Source organism: Cataglyphis hispanica, chromosome 12 (assembly GCF_021464435.1).
Source record: "Cataglyphis hispanica isolate Lineage 1 chromosome 12, ULB_Chis1_1.0, whole genome shotgun sequence".
NCBI classification, from domain to species: domain Eukaryota; kingdom Metazoa; phylum Arthropoda; class Insecta; order Hymenoptera; family Formicidae; genus Cataglyphis; species Cataglyphis hispanica.
The window spans coordinates 4,003,620-4,026,597 of NC_065965.1; the positions used below are offsets into that span (position 1 = coordinate 4,003,620).

Here is a 22,978-nt window from a genome sequence, read left to right on the forward strand (position 1 = left end):
AGAATTACGGACATCTGTCCGCTTTGGAACCGCGCCAAATTGAGCGAGCGTCCGCCTTCCATCGGCGAGTACTTGAGAATCGATGGAATATTACGTCCATACCTGCCCCTGCCTTCGTTTGATTAACGACGATTAAAACTGTGAGGGATCTTTCGCATTTAACGCGATTCGGAACGGCTAGGCTGATCTGAAGTGATCTGAAAAGCTACACTTGGTTTCAATAACGAGATTGTTGCTTGAAACAATTAAAATAAATATTAAAAGTTATTATTTCTAAATTAAATAGTATTGAAAAGAACAGAGTACACACACACATTCTTTTCTTTACACTTTTTTGGCAGCTTGAATATATTTTTATATTGCGTGTGTTTATATATATATATATTATATACACGCAAAGTTTTATGTTATACAGAGACCTTTCAGTCAAAAATTGCGTAGCACAATTGAAAAAGATGATTTTTCTCTTTCTCTCTTTCGTGCAAAAATAAACAAAATGTGTATTATAAAATATATTGTATAATGCAAGAGATTTTATTCAAAAAAATTTTTTTTTTGTTTTATTTTTACATAACGAGTCATTTTTATTTGTACTATGATTTTCAGCTTACTTTATATATACGAGAGAAAATTTTCTAAATTAATATTTAAAACAGAGATTTATGCATGCTTAAGACTTTTATTAAATATATGTATTAATTAAAAAAAGATAATTTTTATATTAAAATGCATAAATTATTTAATTTCTTTATTTCGTACAATTTTCTAAGCGTGTTAATAAACGGGGATAGCATATATATAAAGAATGCATATTTGTATGAAGATAAAAAAGAAATTATTGTGCAAAATCTCTGTAACAAGGTACTCCCCCGCAAGTGCGACATGAACAAGTTATTACGGAACGAACGTGCAAATTCGATATGAAAATTTGATTTAGAGTGGACAATGTGCGAGAGCGTTTGCGCTGCACTTGATACCACGAGGGATGTCCCTTGACGGGTCGGTATCTCACAGACGGCACATCCTCGCAGGCAACGTAAATGTAATTATAGTTAGGTCTGCGGAGGCCAAGGATCTAATTACACGGTCGTCCAGATTCCGGAACTCAATGATGCGAGTCCATCGAGGCGTAAGCGCGTACCGACGTACGGGAGGACGCGCGACTTAAGCGAGGAGAGGACACGAAGGGTAGCCGGTAGACGGGCGTGTAAGGTAGGAGGTCGGGATCAGGGGCTCGTTTATCAACCTCGGGATTCCAGACGTCTGTCCCGTGTCCCACGGGATGAATTTATCGGTTTTATAATTAAGCGTGGCTCTCTGGCAATACTCCGAGCCGCGGGTGTAACTCTCATACCGGTAATTTATATATCTCTCCGCGACGAGAGAGAGAGAGAGAGAGAGAGAACTCTCGAGATACGCGGTGCGTGCGTCTGTTCTTCGTTAACTTAAATTTTCTCCCCTTCTCGCATCTCATACCCCTGATACTATCTCTTTTGTCTTTCGCTACGTGTTTCGCACGTAAACATTTTTCGGCCATCTAGCCGCGGAGGATAACGAACGGAAGGACATAGCGAAAAGTTTGTCGGTTTGCGCGCAAAGAATTTAATCTGATCTCGCTCTCACACTCTAACGCGTTTAAATGGTTTATAATGCTCAAGTAGACAATCGAATTTTTTTTTATAAAAAAAAATTTAATAAGTAATATACATATATATATATATATATATATATATATATATATATATATATATAAGTAATACAAAATTTAGCTAACTGTTTAACTTTTAAATTTAGAATAAATACATATATAAAGGGATTTGCTTGTGTATCGAGTTTTGACAACGTGCAATTTTATTAGTTAAAAACGAGCAATGAAAGATGAAGTAGTTACAGGTGAGATTAGATACTTCGATGAGTAATCTTGCTGTCGTTTGCTAATGCTTTGTCTACCTGTGGAATGGGTAATGGAAGTTTGATTTTGTCGCGAGATGAAGCTACGGCATCTCGTTAGCGAGTCCTCTTTCTCTCTCTCTTTCGTTGTTGCGTTTTTCATCCCCGGCTGGCACTAAAGCGACTCGTTATATGATCACAGAGTATGAAATATTCGTCCGCGCGGAATTCTGCGGGATTCGATCGGCAGACGCGACTGCATTGGTCGATAATGAGGAGCTATGGACGTGTAAATGACGAGAATTAGAAACGCAATTTTCGAGCATTTTCGAGTATTTATGTACGGAAATAAATGTCGACGAGTCGTTATATTGCAATGAACTTTCCTCATTTAACATATGTTTAATTAAAGCATTTCGGAAATAACGAATAACGTGTTGCATTTTTCTGCATTTAATTTACATGGAAATCACTGCAATTGTAGACATGATTATAGTGGTATTATATGTGAGATGCACATGGGCGGTCTATAAGATTTCTAAATTCACTAAAACATTTATCAACAAATTGTTATGAAATTTAAAGATTAGAAACTTAGCAAATTTTCAACATTTTTATTCGTGTGAAAAATAATAGGACTAGATGAGATAGAAAATATTTTCGCTTTCCTTTCATCGGATAAATATTTAAAAAAAAAAAAGATTTTAATATGGGGCTTAGGATCTTATCATGGCGAAAGCCATTTTGCAGCGGTTTGTATATGACGCTTTACGAATTATGCTTGGTACAGCGATAAACGATGAAGCCCGGTTGCATGCCGACTATTCTCAGCGAGAATGTAATTGCAGCCGCGGTCACGAGACGCATACGGTTGACCGTATTATGGCACGTCGGAAAGCCACGCCGCAGGTTTCTCTGCCCGCCACTAAACTAAATGACGAGATTCGAGCTCGGGGCTCGGATACCCATCGCCCCGAGAAACACGAGAGAGGACGACTCCGTTGTTGTTGCTAGCCAACTCGCGCGGCGTTTGCGTTCGCGTACAGCGATACTATACCAACGCGCAAGTAATTACTGTGAAATGATTGAGCCGTCACTGCCTGTGTAGCACAGGAGAAATCCAGGTAGTTATCGCAACTGTTGAAATCCCGGAGTACCGTTCGCGGATTTGAGTTAGGAGCATCGAAAGAGAGAGACGGACAATGAAAGACGGATGCGGCATGCGGTACAGCCACAGAAAGACGAATAGCGAGGAAGAGAGAGAGAAAGAGAGAGAGAGAGAGAGAGAGAGAGATAGAGCTGGAAAATGATAGAGAACAAGAGATAGACCGACAGAGAGAGAGAGAGAGAGAGAGAGAGGGGGAGAAGTAGAGGGAGAGAGAGAAGGAACACGAGCCTGGTATAGAGTTTGAGGCTTGTTTGAACAGGCTGCAGCTTCCAGAGAGGGTGGACGGAGGGTACCGGGGGGTTGCTATGACGATCACGCCCCATCGAATTACGCGAAAATTGCCCTACGTACCCTCGACCCCTCTTTCTCCCCATTCCACCGTTCGCGTTCCACCCCATTCGTACCTCACCATCCACCCTTCATCAGGACTTCAGTCATTCCAATCTCCTCTTCCCGTCCCTGTCGCGCTGCGGATGCGAGCGAGGATAAACGGCTCGCCGAATTGTGCCTCTCGATGAACCTCCTCGAGCTTGCGATATCTTTCGCCGAGACGAACAACTGCTCCAAGTAAGCGAGTCTTAAGTCAATGTTAAGAGTAGACGGATCTTTCCGCCCGCTGCCTGTCTTAATTACCGTTATTCATGTTACCGGATGCGCGGTGTACTCATTATTCGATGTTTGACTTAACACGTTGATATACATGTATATATATACACGAAAAAGAAGAAAATAATACAATTATTATTGTATTGTTATGATATAAAAAATAAAATATAACGGATTAAATTTATTGCTGTTTAAAGATGCATCATTAATAATAATAAAAAATCTTTTTATGATCATTGAATTACACGATATTTCCTGTATAGAAGATTATAGATACTAGACTTTTAATTGCAATTGTTCTTTAGAAAGATATTTGGCCTCATAAAAGATTGTAGTTATTGAAATAAAAGAAAATAGAGACTACAATTATTGCATTTAAGTAGTTTCAAGTAGTCATAATATAATACAAATGAGCCAATTTATATTCATATAAAGAGAGCAATAATAAATAATCAATAATATCGATAATGTAGAATAAAATGATAGTTTATTTTTATTATAAATAAAAGTATAAAAAGTGTATTATAATTGAAAATAATAATGCAATTATTTTTTAATTTGTTGAAAATTAAACATAAAGTAGCATGAAAAAAATATTGATTAGATTGTAAATAAGTAAAATTGAAATTGATTAAAACAACCTCAATAATATAAACTATATAAGATTGACTTTTTATTTCGTTGATAAAGTTGGAAATTTAGGAAAATAATTTGTGGAACCCGTCCATTTCTATCGACAACACGTAGCTGTTTCCATCGGTCAAAGAAACTAATTTCTCCCGTGCGGTTCAGATTTCCATTATCGTGCACGAGGGCGTTTTCATTTCCTTACAGAAGCGTCTGCCGTGTAAACAGCGCATAATGGAATATATTGAAGTCGAGAATATAGTTCGAGGTTAGAGGAGAGAAGAGGACTTAAAATCTTGATCGATAAATGATGTAAAAGGGATGAATCAATATAGAATCATTTGCAAGAAATATCCAGTAATTTTTTTTAATATTACATTGTCACATACTATTTATAACAAAAAATTAATAATTAGAAAAAATTTTACTTATTTTTATTATAAATTATCGTGCATAGTAATATCTTGTAATTAATAATAATAATGTCTCATGTTGTCGAACAAAACGTTAAAATAATATTGAAGAATGTATCTGGTGTCACTCGCAGTGTAAAATATTATGCGAGTAATATTTCGCGCGATTAGTTGAACATTATACAATTGCATTATAATGTGCATTCGCTACTAAGACGTTAACAATGTTGAATATAATTTACCTGGCGTTATCTTTAGCCTAAGTATCTTACGTCACAGAAGATAGAACACAATGCCGCGAGCGAAATAATGGAAGCCTCGCGAGCGATAACACGGGCGTTCTCCAACTTCGACTTCTAATCGCTCGCAGACTTCGCGGGGGCCATCGGATTCGGTTAGAACTTCGCCAAGTTTGCGTTCGATCTCGGTAACCGCACCGTTAAGCCGTCGCGATTTCCGCGGAGATTTCCACCGGCAGATTTAAAACGACGTTTCGTTACGTCGTTGCTGAAAGAGATCGCCTTTCTTCTTTTTGTCCGTTTGCCAATAAGCCGTTGGCGGGATTAAAAGATTACAAGGTTCAATATATATATATATCGGTGGAGGACCGCTTGGCTTTCTAAATAAGCACTAGGTAGACGTCGCACGAGATTCCTGCGGGAATTCCAGCAATCCTTTACGTGACTACCTTCCGACCTGGTCCCTTACCACCGAGGGTGCCGAGGGGGAAGCAATGTTTTCGCATTAAGGATAAACTGCCCTATGTCCCTACGGTCCGTATGAGCCGAGTGTCGCCAAGCCGGTGCAATTTATACGCTTCTGGCGCCAATTAACTGGACTTGCGCGTAATAAAATTAGTATTGCACGATTAGACCCTGTCGCCCAGCAACGAGGTTAACTCGATAGTAGAGGTCCGGAATATTGCACCGGCGGTCGTTGAGAGATCCTGAAGAAGTTTTACTAAAGTAAATATAAAGTGCAGTTTCCAAGTGGAAATAAATTATCTTTTTATCGTAATAATAGAACCGCGGGCGAAATTAAAAAGCCGATTAATGATTTTAAGAAAACATTTTATCATATATATTTATACAATTGATCAAAATATTATTATACAAAAATATAAGGTAGAATGTAAATTGACTTGGATCTTGCATTAAAAAATTATTCACTGATTCCCCATTTAATTTGTATTAATGACTTTCTCGGTAGTTATCAAAGAGTTTTATTTTTTTTCGAATCGTACCATTTTATTTTTCACATGATTTATATTTCATGCTTTTTGTTCTCACTGTTACTTTATCATTATTGCAGCTGTTCTTTTGTTATCTTTATTAATGATGCCTTTTGTTGTCTTTAATCGAATCAGAGAGGACATGTAGATAATGTATGTACGAGACATATTGCGTTTAGAGTATATTCCGAGAATTAAGAAATAGAAAATAATAACCATGAGCTCTAGAGGGAAGGGGGGGGGGAAATGTATACATAGTGAAGGTAAAGGAGTGGAAGCAGACGGCACACGTTATAGAGGCAAGAGATTTCATATTTCATGGAGATAACGAAGACAAGTGATGCCTGGGGACATGAAGCTCAAGAAAATGAATAAGGGATTGGCGCAGTGATATGTATAGCGCGACAGAAATGTTAAAATCATGACAGTATATAGTACGTCTAACATACGAATTTTATATTATAAACGAAGGGAAGGAAAAAAAAAAAAAAAAAAAAAGGAAATAAGGATAAAATAATTAATTTAAAAATTCTTTAAAAAAAAAAAATGATCAAAGAGAAATTATACACAATTAATACATAATTAAATAATAAGCATTAATTAAATATTAAATATTGTATGATTTATTTTAATTTTGAGAATATATTCCTAAAACAAATAATTAAATCCAATGTAGCAGCTACAAAGAATACGAATCATTAACGGAGAGAAGCGAAGGAAGGGAGCTCATTGTAGGCGCAAACGGCGGAGCATATATAAGGGAATATGGATGCACACGGACAGACAGCCCGCAGACGGGCAGCGTTCGTGTACACATGTTAAGTGCGTCGCACCCTAGAGCGAGTATATTGCGTTAACACGGAGAGCGGCAAACACACCCTTGCCTCGCTTTGCACCCTTTGTACGACGTTCTTGTTCTCTTAGCGGCAGTACAGTCGGGCTAATAATTAAAGCGTTAAAACCGCTCGTTAAGTCGTCATTTACGTCGCGGACGCGTAATTCTGAAAATTAATGCGGGGGTTAATCTTTCAACGGCTGCATACAAAAGATATATATCGTTTCGTTCAAATAAAAAGTTTAACACCTCGTTAAACGATACTGTGGAGTCGTTAGTTAAAGAGATACTTTGCATTATAATTTTTAAATTAAAACGTATTACATGGAAAATCTTTAAATGCACTCGAATTAATTTTATGATTGAATCTTCAGTCAATAAATGTTTAAAAATTTATTATTTTTAATTTATTATCAAAAAATCTATATAATAAATGCATAATTTTATAATCCAAATATTTTTGAAAAATTTGTGATTGAAGAAAGAATTTTATTCTCAACATGTTATTATTTCTCTTATAGTTGAGGAAAATACCGTCTATTCGCAATACAAATGGTATAATCAGTTTCATTGCCCATTATCTTTAATTAATCTCATGTATCGCTGGTATCATTACATTTCCTGATATATAAATGACAACGGTTAATCGTTAAGAACGGTTTCCGCAAAGGGAGTTTCCTCCTTTAACCGCTCTCTCTCTCTCTCTCTCTCTCTTTCTCTCTCTCTTGTTGTTAATTCATTTGCTTACGAAGTAACGGTTAGGGAGGGATAGTCAAAGACGATGCTGGAACGAGGAGTGATTAATTCATCGTGTCGTCGAAAGTGGCATTAAGACGCTTCTCGTATAAATGTTGTCCGAAAGAGGAAGAGGCGTCGCTTTCGCCTCTCGGGCGGCGAGTCGTCTATCTAAGTGTAAGAGCATTAGCGTTTATATATATATATATATATATATATATATATATATATATATGATTGAGATATTATGGCGAGACTAAGCGTCCTTTGCGTGCCTCTAAAGAGCGCCCTGCAAGTAGATGCCGAGAGGGATGTTAAGGAGTTTCCGCTCGCACGCACGCGATGCTTGCAATATCTAGCTATTTTTCTTTTTTGATGAAGAATTTTAATTTTGTCCATATAATGTAATTGTAATTGTAAGCTAACATTATCTTTTATCTAATGGTTACTTAAAGTTAGCTGGAGCACATCGTATTTAAAACCGATTCATTTTATTTTTATTTTGCGCCCAATTCAATCATATATATATATATATATATATATATATATATATATATATATATATGTACATATATATCACAAATTTTTATTTTATGGGTCTGAAATTGCAAGTATTTTGATGTAGTATATATTTCTGAAAAAATCATTTGATTCGTCTAGACCTCTTCTAGACCTCGCGTGCATCAAGAAATTTTTCACATACTACTAGTCTCCTATGCCATTGCTGTCAAAGATTCCGATTTAATTTCTTGCGTCTAAAGGTCATTGGTCAGAGAAGAAAAAGAAACGAATCAAAGCGTAAACTCGAAACTTTCGTCCACCACAGTTCAAGTGCGAGGGTTCTCAGCGTTGATGTGGAGGGTGGACACGCAAAAAGACCAATGGAATTTTGTTATTGCTATACACTGAAAGCAAGAGGGAAACCATAGGAAGAATCTCTCGTAAAGCAAGGCATCTCGCCGGCCTCCTTCACGCGATTTGAAGGAAGCCTCCTGTCCTTTTCGCTTCGCTGTGTTTGTAGACATTCTATAAAGAAATAAATAACATTTCGTTGGTATGTGTGTATATTTGTAATGTTTTTTTTTAATTAATTAGATTTAATTGCAGCTAATTTAGATCAAAGTTATCGTTATTAAATAAAAAAATTTTATTAATTTAGTGTATAGTGAACTATTTGACAAGATTTATATAAGCTAATAGATATACAAGAAATAAAAAAAAAATCGGCTTCTAACTAAATGAAATATTTTTATGAAATCAAATACACACACACACACACATATATATATATATAAATAAAAATTTTAATTTTACTTTATCAAACTATCATATTTCATATGGCAATTTTAAAATTTGCAATTTCATCAGCTTGTATACGGATACTTTGTGTACGGATGAAAATTATTCACTCATATATTATCATCATTGTACCGAGCGAACAATATTTTAATTTTTAATTTGAAACTGTATAGGCAGCGGAAATATATCACTGCTTTCCCAAATTTAAATTTAAAATGAAAACAGGTATATCTGTGAAAAGGACTCGAAAATGTGTTATTTTAATCGACCGTTCGTATAATACAGGATAAAACCCCGTATGGATTCAATCGTGTAAAAAGATTCACCGGAAAATTCCCATAAAAATTACACGATCGGTGCCTCGAGTGTTTAGCGACACGTGACTAATTTCGTGGATCACGCACCGATGGATATCGGTTGGAATCATGTACTTTCGGTTATGCGGAAATGTTTGTGATGTAACTACGTTTCGATGATATTTGCTTAACGCGTTTTCTTTCAATTTAAAAACAATGTATGCCGCAGTAAATTCATTATTTTATGATAATTAAAATAATTTTATTATTCTCTTTAAAATAACAAAAGAATTTAATCAAGCGAATTTATAAATATTTTCATGATCAAAGAATGAGAGGTGAAAGCATTTAATAATAATAGATCTCTTGGCTGCATTTAAATGCAGATTTAAATATAAAACAGCTTTATTATATATTAGCGATTATATTTTTCGTGAAAAATTTTTTAAAAATCATAAAAAAAGGGATTGGCATTCTAACTATTATCTCGTTCAAATCATATTATCTATTGATATTGGCATAAAAAAGTGATAGACAAGCATTTGTCATTGTATGGGTACTGACAATAAGATCGATTGTCATATATATAATGTATATAATATATTAATTTTACAATAATACATTTTTGAAATTTTTCTCATATATACATATGTATTTTTAGCATCACATTAATTAATAGGATTATAAAGTAATTCTATAAATTGCGATTAATTAGAGATATTAAACTAAAGCATGTTTGTGTTTATGTGTATATATGTGCGTTTCTAGTTTTGTTTGTATTTATCGAAATACAAGAACAGCAAATGAAAAAGCGTTTGTTAACAGTACGCAAGAGAAAGAAAAAGAGCGAGAAGAGGATACGGGCGATAAGAAACATCACGTCTAAACTTATTAGCGTTCACAACATACGCTCGACTGATCCGCGATATTGAAACCTATCTCGACAATCCCCGGCGCCACGATTAATCACCGAAGCCGCGATCGGCGGCGTTGACCCTTTTCTGTACGCTTCATGCCGCGTTTATCATCGTACTTCTCGCATGGCCGCACATTTTTCATCGCTCACGCGTATCCAGCCGAATCAACCGGCGGGCTCGCTCACTGGAATAACACAAGGACGCGAATAATACTGGAACCGGGAATAATTCCGGGATAAATCAGCCCGCCTTCGTCCTTTAATATTCTCTCCCCGATGCTGTCCGATAATACAAAATCGCGGCATAATTTCGATATAAATCGAGGACGGGGGGAAACGCGAGGGAGCGGGATACCGCGGGACATTCTCTCTCACTCTCCCTCTTTCTCTCTTTTCCTTTAAAAGCTACGGGCGTTTCCTTCCTGGTGTCGGACGATAGGATTTCCCCGTGTTATACGACTTCCTTTTCATTGACAGCGACAATGGCGCTTGTCGTGGTGTACTCGTCACCTCTCTCGTCGTCTCCAGCGGAATCCAAGTGTTCTGTACACGGAAACACACGCGAGAACGCGTCACACATATACGCGACGGAAACACGCGGAAGATACGGGAGAAGGTTGACGGATCGCAATTCACGCGACACCGTCGTGTCGGGCGTCATGGGCGTCGCCGGTGCACCGCATCCCTCGACTCTGTTCTAGGATAGGGGGACAAGTGAAAAATATAACGGAGAAATTTGTCGTTAATTATAGGAGTGCAAACTGACGTGATAAACTCGTTAAGAGCGCATTGTGGTTTAACGAACCTCGCAAAGTCTATTTTGCCTTAATAGGAAGGTACTGAAAGTACTGAAATTCACTTACACAGGTCTTCTCCCCTAAATGCAATACGCGTGTTTAAGATTAATATTACGCGTATAACTGTCGTCATTAATTAAAAAAAAAGGTGAAAAGTTTCCAAGTTTTCTTTCAAGAAAATTTCTGACGTTCCGAGGAAAGTCATGTCGACGCCCATGACTACGATCCTCTCTCTGGATTCGAGAGGAACACGCGACGAGAGAAGCGGACGCTTCTTGGGCAAACATTTTTACGCTATTATGGGAATCCGAGACTGGATATTAAGCAAACGCTTACAGGTGCAGAAAATCGCTCGAATCCTTCGTCGAATCCTCTCGTACTCTTCCGAATGATGCTGAACGAGAAAAATCGAGATTTACGATTCGCTTCGCGAATTTTCATCGAGAAATTTGTAACCAGCGACGATAAGAAATGCGAAATACGCTTAATCGATAGCGGCTAAAATTCTCTTTAAAGAAGATTTATTTAGATCTATAGTTACATCAGGAATATATACTATTATTTTTCGTCATTTTGTTGAAGATAATAACGTTGTAATGAAAAAAAATATTTGTATTTAATGTTTACAATTTCAAAGTAATTCGATTATTTTAATATGTGTATTTGTCAGCATAGATAGTACTGATATCGTGACTAACAATGAGTGAATTTTATTTGTTATAAATCTTGTTTCGCGTTTTAAAATATATTTGTACCGTTTCGTACTACAAATCAATCTAGATCTGTTTAGAGATATTGGCCATCTCTCTAACACCAAACGCGTTTGAGAGCAGTTCCGAGAGTGAATGCGTTTAGTTCGGGCGCGGTTGATTTATCGTGGGAGAAAAGGGCGGCGCGCGAATGAAAGAAAAGGGTGGCTTTTCGACGACTGAACGAGGCACTTCTGTCAATTACTACCCGTCGTATAGGTAGAACGGTGAAAACACGTTTTATCCCTGACAGCCCGAACACGATGGATAGATGTCACGTCATCGTCACCCCAGAAGCGATTACGAGGCAAATGGCGGCGTCCCGTCTCGAAAGCACCCTCGACATCGCGTCCTCGATTCAACCGCGCATCGTCATTAAGTTACCGTCAATTAGGACGAATGCCCGGACGAACGCATTCAGTATGAAAAAGCTCGCGTGCCTGCCTGAGGAGAATCGGAAATATCATTTATCTTCCCTTCTTTAAGAGAGCTTTAACTATCTCCGGTATTTGTATAGGAAAGTTTGTTAAATGGAATCTTTATTAAAAAATGGACATTGTTATTGATATTATTGATATTATAATAAATCTTCAGTAGAAAAAGATGATATAGTAAGCATTTTTTTATCCAATATTTATAGAAGCTTTATTACTAGTGAAGTAAAGAAATTAATTAATGCGTAATTATAAAAATCTTGTATTAGATTTCGTTATAAAGAATTTGAAACTATGACTCCTGCATGATCTCTTTCTATCTAGCAAGTGTCAACGACGGTGAATAACTATTCGCGTGTGCGATGCTTGAATCAAAATAAATCGTCCACCGTAAACTGAGGCACTCTCTGTAATTAAAGGGAAAGGTCGGAATGATCTAAGAGCTGTTCGAAAGTCCCGATATAGAGACCCCCGTCGCGGTATCTCTTACGCAAGTGGGAAACGGAGGAGGGAGGGAGTACGCACGGGGAGTGCCGTGCACACGCGTGCACGGTCCATTCGTTTCGTTCACGTTTTGCCGCGCGACTTACGTATATGGTCGGAAAAAATAATAAATATCCAGAGGGAGAAAGAGAGAGAGAGAGAGAGAGAGAGAGAGAGAGAGAGAGAGAGAGAGAGAAGGTAAGCGCGCGATCTCGGGTTCGCCACGGGGGTACGATAGGCAGGTGTCACGCTACCGCGCGACCCCCCGTCGCGACGATTACGACGATTACCGGTGAGCCGAGAGGGTGGAGTCGCCTTTCCGTTGACACCGCATCACGAAGCACTAACCGGGTTATTTATGCCACCTCGTAAAACTTGTGGCGTGCCTAAACACACTACTCGCCGTTCGAGGTGGGCCAATCTCGAGTGTGACAGAAGGGCGGGAGGGAAGTTGGTACAATCGTGCTCGCCGGGATCTTGTGCTTACCCTACCTACCCGGCATGGTCTCCTGTGTTTCAGCTCGACTCGAGGTTAAAGGTTACGAGATAGACGGCAGTAAATACGAAATAGAGCGACGCGCGGGATTTAAGGTGAAATATTGCATGCGCCGGCCGATACGGTGACGATACGTAATCATATATATCTATAATATAATATGTTAATATGTGCAATCGTATGCAGCGATGAAGGGACTGCGCCGAGTCTCCAGCTTGTCCACATGAATTATATGGGCGCCGCGCTATTTTTATTACTCAGATTATCGGCCGGCTGACGATAACTGGAATATTTTTATGTGCGAAATGTCGAGTCGCGAGAGGGAAGTTTGCAAGATTACGCTCGGAGCACGAGCGTAAATCAAGCTTTTCTCAAGGATTTTCGTCTCTGCTAAAAATTGTCGTTTATTTGCCCAAAAGCGATCTGTATGCTTCGCGATAATGACAATGTAAGATTACACTGTCCTTAAGGTAAAGTAAAGTTTTTTGAAACATACCTTCTTTTCTCTCACACATACAGTTACCGTATTCCATGGAGCTGGATTATGACGTGGTGGGAGTGCTGGGAGGACCGTCCTCCGGGATGATGGCGTTGCTGCCACCGAGAGTAAACGTCTCCGCGAGGGGGGAGGTTCCAGTCACCCTGCAAGTCTTCAGGATCAGATTGCCCTGCTCGGGGGTCGTTAGCGCCGAAATACCTCTGGCGTTGAGATTGAATGTCACCGCGCCGCCTGGCACTAGATACAATGACACCGTCTTGGTCTTCAAGAGGAACAAGATCTGCTTGAAAGGTACGTGCAATGATTGAGTTAGTGGCTCGGTATCAGTGTAGCTCCTCGTTCGCAGTGGCGTGATTATCACAATAAAAAAATATTGAAAAACAAAATATATCACGTTTCATTATTTTCGTATTTTCTTAAAGAATCACGAAAATGTCTTTTATCTTATATCACTAATTATGGAAATAAGATGGCACTGAAAAATTAATCTTCCACCAGTAATTTTCTAGTAAGTAACTAAATAATCGTTTTTAATGAAATTTTATTTTATTTACATTCACACAGAGTGTGCTATATTTATACACCTGAAAGCACTGCTTATAAGTGATAATGTACTGATTTCATTTAAGAGAATATATGTAGAGTTTGAAACAGAAAAGGAGAGAGAAAAAGCGTTATATTTATTTCATTCTCGCGCATGAAATTCAATGTGATTTGAAATTCCACGATTTTCATAGCAGCCGCGCATTAATCGAGAACCTAGATCCGGATTCTAGATTTTTTTCTCTGATTTCGTTGAAGGAATGCCGCGTGTTCTCTTCTTCCGTTTGTTTTATTCAGAGTCTCTAAAAAAATCATGACGGCACTCGCCGTTTATCTCACTTGAAATATGAAAATGCTAAAGTGTGAATTATGTAACTCTACCACTTAGTGGCGTTTCTATTCGTCTAATTAAAATTCCAATTTTTCTTCAATTCAGAATGATGTTTATTTGGCTCTTTAAAATTTAGATTCATTTCTACTTCATGATTGTATCTTCAATAATTTAATCGAAATTTGACTATATAATGCACGCACATATACAATACACAAAATTAGATAAATTAAATATACTTTTTAATAATTCATGAAACACACCTATCAATTACAATATCAAATTGGGGCGCGAAAGGTTTGTAAATTTCTATGCGCTATTATTTACTGCGGTAATATTGATCTACAATGCGTTAAATGAAGATCCATTTCAAAGGATGATACTATTCAAGTTTTGTAATCTATGTAACATATGGTTTACTCGCTTGTTCATATATTCTGCGGTACGCGAGCGAGTCACATCCCCGGAGTGCGCCTTCATTCATCTGTACTCACTTTGGCGCCATTGCAGCCTGTTGATAATTATTTCGTTTACGTAATATCGGATTTAATTAGTGCGTTCGCGAACCCGGCTGAATACCTTCGTTACGGCGAGACAATTTCGACGTGGTCGCGATTAAAACAGAAGCGCGCATTCATTTCGCGTCACTCGCAAACTCAATTCATCCACGCGATTTATGGACTCTGGGAGTGAGCGATTTTTGATAACTTTGATGTCGTGATATTAAGCGTTTTTAACGTCAAAAAAGATGATCATAATAATAGAAACAATTTTTGAAATGTCAAATAAAGCGAATGCGATGAAAAATTCATATATATGGCCAAATGTTATAGAAAAGAAATAAGTATATATAAATATTTATAGTTGTGTATATTTAAATGTATAAAATTGAATTTTTCATATATTCGTTATCATATATATATATATATATATATATTTTTTTTTTTTTCATTTAGAGAAAGATTTGTAGATTTATTAGCCTGCAATATAACGTGTGTATAATTTAACAGTATTATTAAAAGTTTTATTATAAAAGTATTATAATTATTTGTAATTATATTATAGCTATTAGTATTTATTTTATTAAGTGAACAGCAATCATTTTGGAATAATATTTTCCGACGCTTCGGGGTTTTGCTAAATAAATACCGTTAAATTATAAATAGAAGCACACACATGGTCGTTTAAGTAATTATGTGTAGATAATGGAATTATATATATATATATATATATATATGTAGTTTACGTTACGAGCAGAAATGGAAATGTTATGACGGACGTGAGCGAAGGTACAAACGTAATTTCCGCGCCACTTCCGACAAGGGTGCTCGTAAACTTGTACGCGTGGTACTTCACAGGCGGTTCTCTCGACTCCGCAAACTTCACGCGACCTCGAAAACGTGTTTTCTGAAAAAACAAGCCGCACTGAGCAACAATGAATGCAATCTGGCAAATAACCCCTCAACCCCTTTTCATCTCTCTCTCTGTAGCATCATGATAGTTTGCAAATACTTTATACTGATCTTGTGTATTCAAAATGAGTTTTGTGCAAAACAGTTTTCGATAAATAAACGTTCGACGCAAAATAAATTGAAACAACAGCGTTGAATCTATAGACTCTATCTTTTTAATTAAGAAGAAAATTGATTCTTTGGTTTCTGATGAACACAAGTAAAAATTGAATTTCGTAGAATCAAAAAGTTAAAAAAAGAGGCACGTTTTAAAATTGAAAATAATATTTTTTATTTTTGACCAACAGCTGGCCGCGACAGTTTATCATTCTCTGAAACAATATTGTTAGATACAAAATCACAAGAGCAGAAATATAATTTTTTAAATAAATTTTATTATATAAAATTTATTTTAAAAAATTTCTCTTTTAAAATTTAGAGAATATTTGTTTCAAGTCTCTATATTAAAATGTAACTGAATATTGCTGGTGTCACGTATAGAGAAACATATTTATTTACATGACGCACAGAGAACGATTTGACGGTTGGCAGGCAAGAAGGAGATGAAAAGAAAAAGAAAAAGAAAAGAAGGAGAGAGAGAGAGAGAGAGAGAGAGAGAGAGAGAGAGAGAGAGAGAGAAAGATGTCTCAGATCCGGATCCGGTTACTGAAGCAGGCGACGGAACAACAAAAAGCAATTCGCCGAGTAAAATTGAATTTCGTCGGGGATCGGTGTATTTAATGAAAGAGAAGAGAAGGCACCAAGAAAATCCTTCCTTCGTCGAAGATCAAGAGGGTCGACCGCGTAGAAAAACGAGGTGGACAGGAGTTCGCGAAGGGAAGGAAAAAGGACGAAAATAAGTAAGCACCACCGTGGGTGAGGACTATAGTCGCGTCTTGAAGAGCAGATTTCCTGCTTTGTCGAATTTGCTTTTTCCTTGTCCGCTCCCGCAACGCCAAAGAAACCGGGGCCAGCCCCTGACGAGTCCTTCGGCGATCGTTTCGAGCTCGAGAGGTCCTGGCAGCAATCTGAAAGCGCCTCGAGATCACTCGAAAATAATCGAATTCTCTACACGGAGCCCTCTATATTCGACGTTCGCGAAGATTACATATATTGAGAAGACCATTGATGTCAAATTGAGAAAAAGAAAGATTTAATAATGTAAACTGATTCTCAATTCTCAAAGTTATTTTATTATTTGAAATTTCAATTTTTCGCAATTTGAATTCGTTGAAAATGCGCATATTAAATTTTTTTTATTTATATTTTTAGCAAATAACAATATATTCTACGTTCTGTGTTTTTTTTTCAGATTTTTCCGTGTATGTTATTTTTTACCTCAAATATCTTCAACATATGTCGATGTTTTTTGAATTATCGAATACAACTCTTATGAGCATGCTATATTTAAAGAATTGTAAAAAAAATCTACCGGTATTTAAAATATGTAAATAAGTATCAAGTTTCACTTTTTTCCCCGAAAAATCGTTTTTCTTATCAAATAAAGTAAACATATCCGTGTGCATATATGAAAGGTGTAATTTCGTGATTTACGCGAGTCTCTCAGCATGACTAAATTTGTTTCTAAAGTCCACAGAGCTCGCGGCGAATGAGGGAACTCGTGGAGAGTCACCCTGTTAATCCTCTGGAGACTTAATTCCGGTCCTCCGTAAATCTCGGTTAAGGTCTGTTTGATGGTAGCGGATAGCATAGCTCAGTCGGATTTAATTGAGAAGTCGCTCTTAACACGCCTTCTTGACTTCATAGTCGCTCTTTGAGTTTCGCGAGTGCGCGTCAATCGCGACAACTTATGTCGATAGGTATTGTATTATTTGATCAGTGAGCGTGATCGGAGTGAGATGAAGATATAGCGTGTCTTTGTTACATTATTTTTAAATATATAGCATAATATTTTAACTTTTGGATATAAAAATTTATTCCATGTAATAATATACACGCGATATAAATGTAATGGAAATAGTAAAAGAAAAAATAGATTTAAATATTGTAAAATATATAACCGAGTTATAATTACATCATAAGCGTAAAGAAGCGAAATTATCGAGATTAAAAATGTAAAAATATTTAAAAAAAAAATTGATAAGTATGTTGCAAAACATTTGACGCAGTTGCAATTTTAGCGCCGAGGTAGTAGAGACCTCTTCAAGATACTCATCCGTTTCTCGGACGTATCGTAAAGCGCGAGAGAGAAACATTTTAGGAAGATGGAAGGACTCCGCAAAGGAACGATACGAACGAGTTGCTCCTAAGATACTGCAACGCAACGCCGTGGGCTACTACGATTTATTTAACTTTTTCTTTTCCTACTGCTTCCTGTGCACGTCTCATCGCGCTCGAGCAAACTCTCTCGTCTCGTTCCTCGTAGTTCGTGTTCGCGATGTGCTCTATTACGTAAAGCTGATCTGCTTGGTTTACGTTATCCTAGCAAGAGCACGAAGTCTATTTCCTTCTTTCGTAAAATGAGCGAGGGAATAAGAGAAGAAAAAAAGGATAAATATTAAAACTTATTAGAATTCGTAACGTATTTGTCAAAGTGAAAAATTTCATTTATGATTTTTTTAGAGAAAGACAATACATTAGTAGAATAATAACATTGAAACTAAAATTAAGAAAAATATTGGTTATTGCAATGTTAAATTTTACAATAAATTTCAAAATATACGAATCATTAATAATTAAAAATCATGAAAAATTAAAGAACAAACTCATACAACGAAATCATTTTTCAATTGTTGACAGCTTGTGAGAATTATAATTGAAAGTTTAACGCAGAGATAATAACAGAGAGTTTCATAAAAATTAGAATTTCATATAAGAATATATTTTTTTGAAATAAAGCAATAATAGTTTGCAAACGCGTTAACAGTAATTTAATGCAACTTTAATGAGCCATGCATCGGAAAGTCTCTACATAAAAGATTTCCAACTTGTGAGTTTTTAGTTTCTTTTCTGATGAGAAGGAAGGGAAAAAGGAACTGTGCGATGACTGTGTATATTATGTCGACAATGTCTTAATTTTCGTCGTGAATTCTTTTACGTCGCAGGTAGTATATATTTTTAAAGCGCTGTTATTTTTACCGCAACTACGACTTGACGAATATTTCAGAGAGTCGTACCATTTTCTCTCTCTCTGTAACCGACGTAGATGTTACTTACTGGAATTACTTTACAACAAAGAATTCCGGCTTTCAAATAAATATAAATGGAAAATATTGTCTTGCCATTTAATATCTACGAGCAAAATTTAACTTTAATTATCAGAAAATAACAATTTGTCAATTTGAAATTTTATGTCAATATTTTCCAAAATTTTCAGATCTTTGTATTTCATATTTTCATTACTGTAGAAGGGAACAAGAGTTTTCATAATTAAAATGCTCACTAAATTGAAAAAAGACTATTGGAAAATACGAGGAAATTTGATAACCCCGTGATATTCTATATGAAAAAAATAATTATTTACGCGCGCGAATTATAAGTTAGAGAAGAGAAGTGGAATGTGGTACTGGCGAACTTATTTGTTCGCGAAAAAGATAAGTTAGCGAAGAAATGGAGAGTTGTTTTAGATTTTAGGAGAACAACACCTGAAATTGGAGGAACCTTTAGGGATTATACGACGCTATAATCTCGGCAACGAGTTAAGAGCCGATGGAGTTTACTTAATATTATCATGACGCTCCACCCCCGAAAGGATGCGTCTCTTTTCCTCGGCATATCCTAGTCGAGGCTGACGTGCTCGGTTCTTGAAAGCTTTTGAGCTCTCGCGCTAAAGTTCCTCCTCCGTCTAGGCCACGTTATTTACCTTTATAAGAGACGACAAGGCGTCGCTCCGTTCGACCCGGAGTCTTTACTTCTCATAACGCACGAAAAGATAGAGAGAAAAGAAATATTAGAAAGCCAAGTACGGCGGAAAAATGTAAACGTGCGCGATTCAGAGAGAAAAGTCTCGACACACTCGTTGTCTCACAATTCCTTTCGCGAAGCAAACGGAGCTAATAGAGTTCGATTAATTTGTCCTATTCCTTATTAAACGTGCATTTCAATTAATTGTCAAAATTTCAACTAAAATTGCATCGGAATATAATTTGTAAAGTCGATATGTCGTGATATTTTAATAATTAAAATAAAAACTAAGGAAATATTTGATTATGATTAAGATTTCAAGTAATACATGTTGTAAAATTTGAGGAAAATTTTAGATATATTATATATCTTGTTCACTTTATTTACAAACAAGTAAAGAAGGACAGTAAATAAAACAAAGTCGTTAGTATAAACAACGCAAGAACGCCACGGCGTGTGAGAAACGCGTAACTATTTGCGAGGTAAAACTAAATCGAATGAAATAGTAGCGCATTCGTATTTGTTGGAAAATTCGTGGTTTGCGGCCAATGACTCGCCATCAAAGGGAGATCTCTTTGAGCACTTTCCACGACTCTTCGATATTCCCACTCGTTCGATAGCGCCGCGATACGTATAAACAATGGCTCGATCCCCGTCCAGTGCTCCTCGATAGATTCGGATCTCGAGCACGTGGCTCGAGTGGAAATGCTCCAATTGACAAAATGGATTGCCGATACTATAATGGCGGTCGTGCGAGTTTTGTAGATTGAATACATTTATATTTGGTGACGGATATAAAAATCGTTGAATAAATTGTGAAGAGGCTTCACGAATCGCGTAACAATTTTGTTTTTCGATAGAAGATAAACAAAATAAAATTTAAATTAAATCAAATTATATATTGATATTATAGCTATATTATATATATTGTTTATATTGAAAATTTTGTGAAAAATTAAAACACGAGGAAGGTGTATTAATTTAACATTTAATACGTTGAAAAAATTATATTTGATGGAAAAGGAGGAGGAATTTTTTTTTATCTCAAATCAATTCAATTATTTTTAATTTCTCTATGACGATAACTGAATTTTCGAGCGAATAAAATCGCTCTTTCATTTATTGATATATTTGATTTTTTTAAACGGCATCAGGAGAGATGTATATAGATTGCAAAAAATAATAAATTAATTTATATATTTTTTTCAGGTGTCGAGACTCCTCCCAGCAACGATTCGGTGCGTTTGGAGCCCGATCCGCTCGTGAACGGTGCTGGTGCACTTTATGTCGCAGCTACTTGTGCATGCGCTTTAATTCTTGTCGTCGGCAGTGTCGCCAGTGCGTTATACATTCGCAACAGCAAGGCTCGCGTTCAAGAATCGCAGTGAGTAAATTTTTTTATTAATTGTACAAAAAAGCGTGATAATGTGAATACATTTAATGTCCCGAACTATCAGCACTTTTTCGATTCGGTATTTAAAGTCTCTCCAAATTAAAAGCAAGAAAAAAGCTCAAGAATCTTTAAGAAGTGTAACAGATGAAAGAGACTTTGTCCTGATAAAATCCTAGTCTTAATCTTTGGCTCGTTAGAATTATTTAATGAAAGCCGCGCATTATTAAAAACGATAGTAAGAAGTAAAATCAGAGCAGTAGAAAACTCCACACAAACGTGTTACCGGTGATTTTCGACGTCTGGCTCGACAGAAACCGACACGAGGAAGAATAACGTGGACGCCGTGCAGCTTCTCGTTCTACATCACTTATTAAATTCGCATTTCAAAGTACCGTTCCTTTCGTACGCGCACTCGCAAAAAAAAAAAAAAGAAAAAAAATATAAATTGGCGCTCGTAGAAAAGATTTTTCCATTACGTAAGATGCCGTCACCTCGCGTAAGACGTGTCGTAAATACGGCTTTTCACGTATCGCGCTCCCATTTTCCGCGAGTCGTTCGAGAGTGAAAGAATCCGCGGGCGCGTGTTTTGCGACGTCGCGAATTTTCTGCCGAGCAGAAGAACCATTTGGAGGAGGACGATGAAGAGAGGAGGATAGGGAGAGGGGGCGGAGGATGAGTGACGAAAAGATTTTCGTACACCCGCGGGAAATTCGCGGGGATAAGCTGGATAGGAGGAGAACTCGTCCGAATGAAATATCCTTTCAATAAGCCGCCGGTGATCCGTCGGCCGCTTGGCACGGCAGCCGACATTTTATTGCATAGCTATACGCACCCTCTACCTTCGTATCCGTGGTTCTGACTGCGGGAGAGAACGTAAGGAGGAGGAGATGTAAGGGATCGAGAGAGGATCCGCTTTTACCTCTCTTTCCATATTCGTGCTTTATATTTCTTTGTTCGTCGACCGCCTTTCAGCATGTTGCGCGCATAAATTGAGTGGACTCGCTGCAGAGCTATTTTTTGAAATTAATATCGTATATTTGATTCTCTGAAGCGATACTCACATTGATTACACAATCTACGAAGACTTGGCGCTTTTGATAAAAGTGTGTTTTTTTCGAATGATTTTTTTGCACTGTCTGTAGAAATCTGTTTGTCCCAACACATGTAGTTTGTCTCATTTAATTTTGATAATATTAATTTTTAATATTAATAATAATATATATTAATAAAATAATATATTTTATATAGTAATATTTACATGGTAATTTTTAATAATTACATAAATGAAGTTGACAGTTTTTTAAATTAAAATGATCCTAAATTTTTACGTGTTAGAATCGAGTTTCAAATTTATAATTACGATCCAAAATCAAATAAAAATACCTGTCAAAAGTTGAAGCTCTGCAAAAGAAATTATTTTCATAAATCTGTGTTGTCTATATGTCATTCGATATTTGTAAAAATGCTTCGACTTTATTTTCTAACGTTATTATTTCATTTTTTGTAAAGTAAGATGCAAGAACATAGTTCTCTTTATCTGTTTTTTAATGTAAACTTTTATTAAAATAGAACAGAATCATTTTTGCGCGTATGTACTATGTTTCAAATCGTTTGATACGCGAAGGCGAAGTATATATTAGACCCCCACCCTTTTTCCTTTAATAGGATTGACTCTTATTTTCGTCGGCAAATTGTCTTTGTCTGAATATATCGAGCGTCTTGAAAAGCCTCCGTCCTGAATTTTTCTCGTTAAACGCAGAGCAGATCCTGTTCTAGCACCCGTCTCCTCATTAACGATGAATATTATGCGAAAACTTCTACCCGTTGCTTTTAAAGTTTTCATTGTAATTATTTTATACTTTAGCGTATCGAATGTTCCGTTTCACGTGCCTCTACTTCGGGGGGCATAATCGACAGACTTG

General features: G+C 36.7%; 3 protein-coding genes across 5 annotated transcripts in view; all 3 read left to right on the forward strand.

The window, feature by feature from the left end:
* LOC126853667 (tyrosine-protein kinase Drl-like) overlaps positions 1–22,978 on the forward strand; it is a 72,062-nt gene that overhangs the window by 37,195 nt on the left and 11,889 nt on the right. For all 3 annotated transcript variants that reach the window (XM_050599634.1, XM_050599633.1, XM_050599632.1), the window contains 2 exons: positions 13,495–13,765; positions 20,873–21,047. In XM_050599634.1, the coding sequence (XP_050455591.1) occupies positions 13,507–13,765; positions 20,873–21,047 (434 nt within the window). In that variant the 5' untranslated portion in view covers positions 13,495–13,506. The remainder of the gene's footprint in view (positions 1–13,494; positions 13,766–20,872; positions 21,048–22,978) is intronic.
* Positions 1–22,978, forward strand: part of LOC126853668 (tyrosine-protein kinase Dnt-like) — a 172,259-nt gene that overhangs the window by 19,985 nt on the left and 129,296 nt on the right. The gene's annotated exons all lie outside the window — the stretch shown is intronic.
* Positions 16,385–22,978, forward strand: part of LOC126853671 (transcription factor Ken 2) — an 89,964-nt gene continuing 83,370 nt past the window's right edge. Inside the window, exon 1 of the mRNA XM_050599641.1 lies at positions 16,385–16,443. The gene's annotated coding sequence lies outside the window, so the exon portion shown is untranslated. The remainder of the gene's footprint in view (positions 16,444–22,978) is intronic.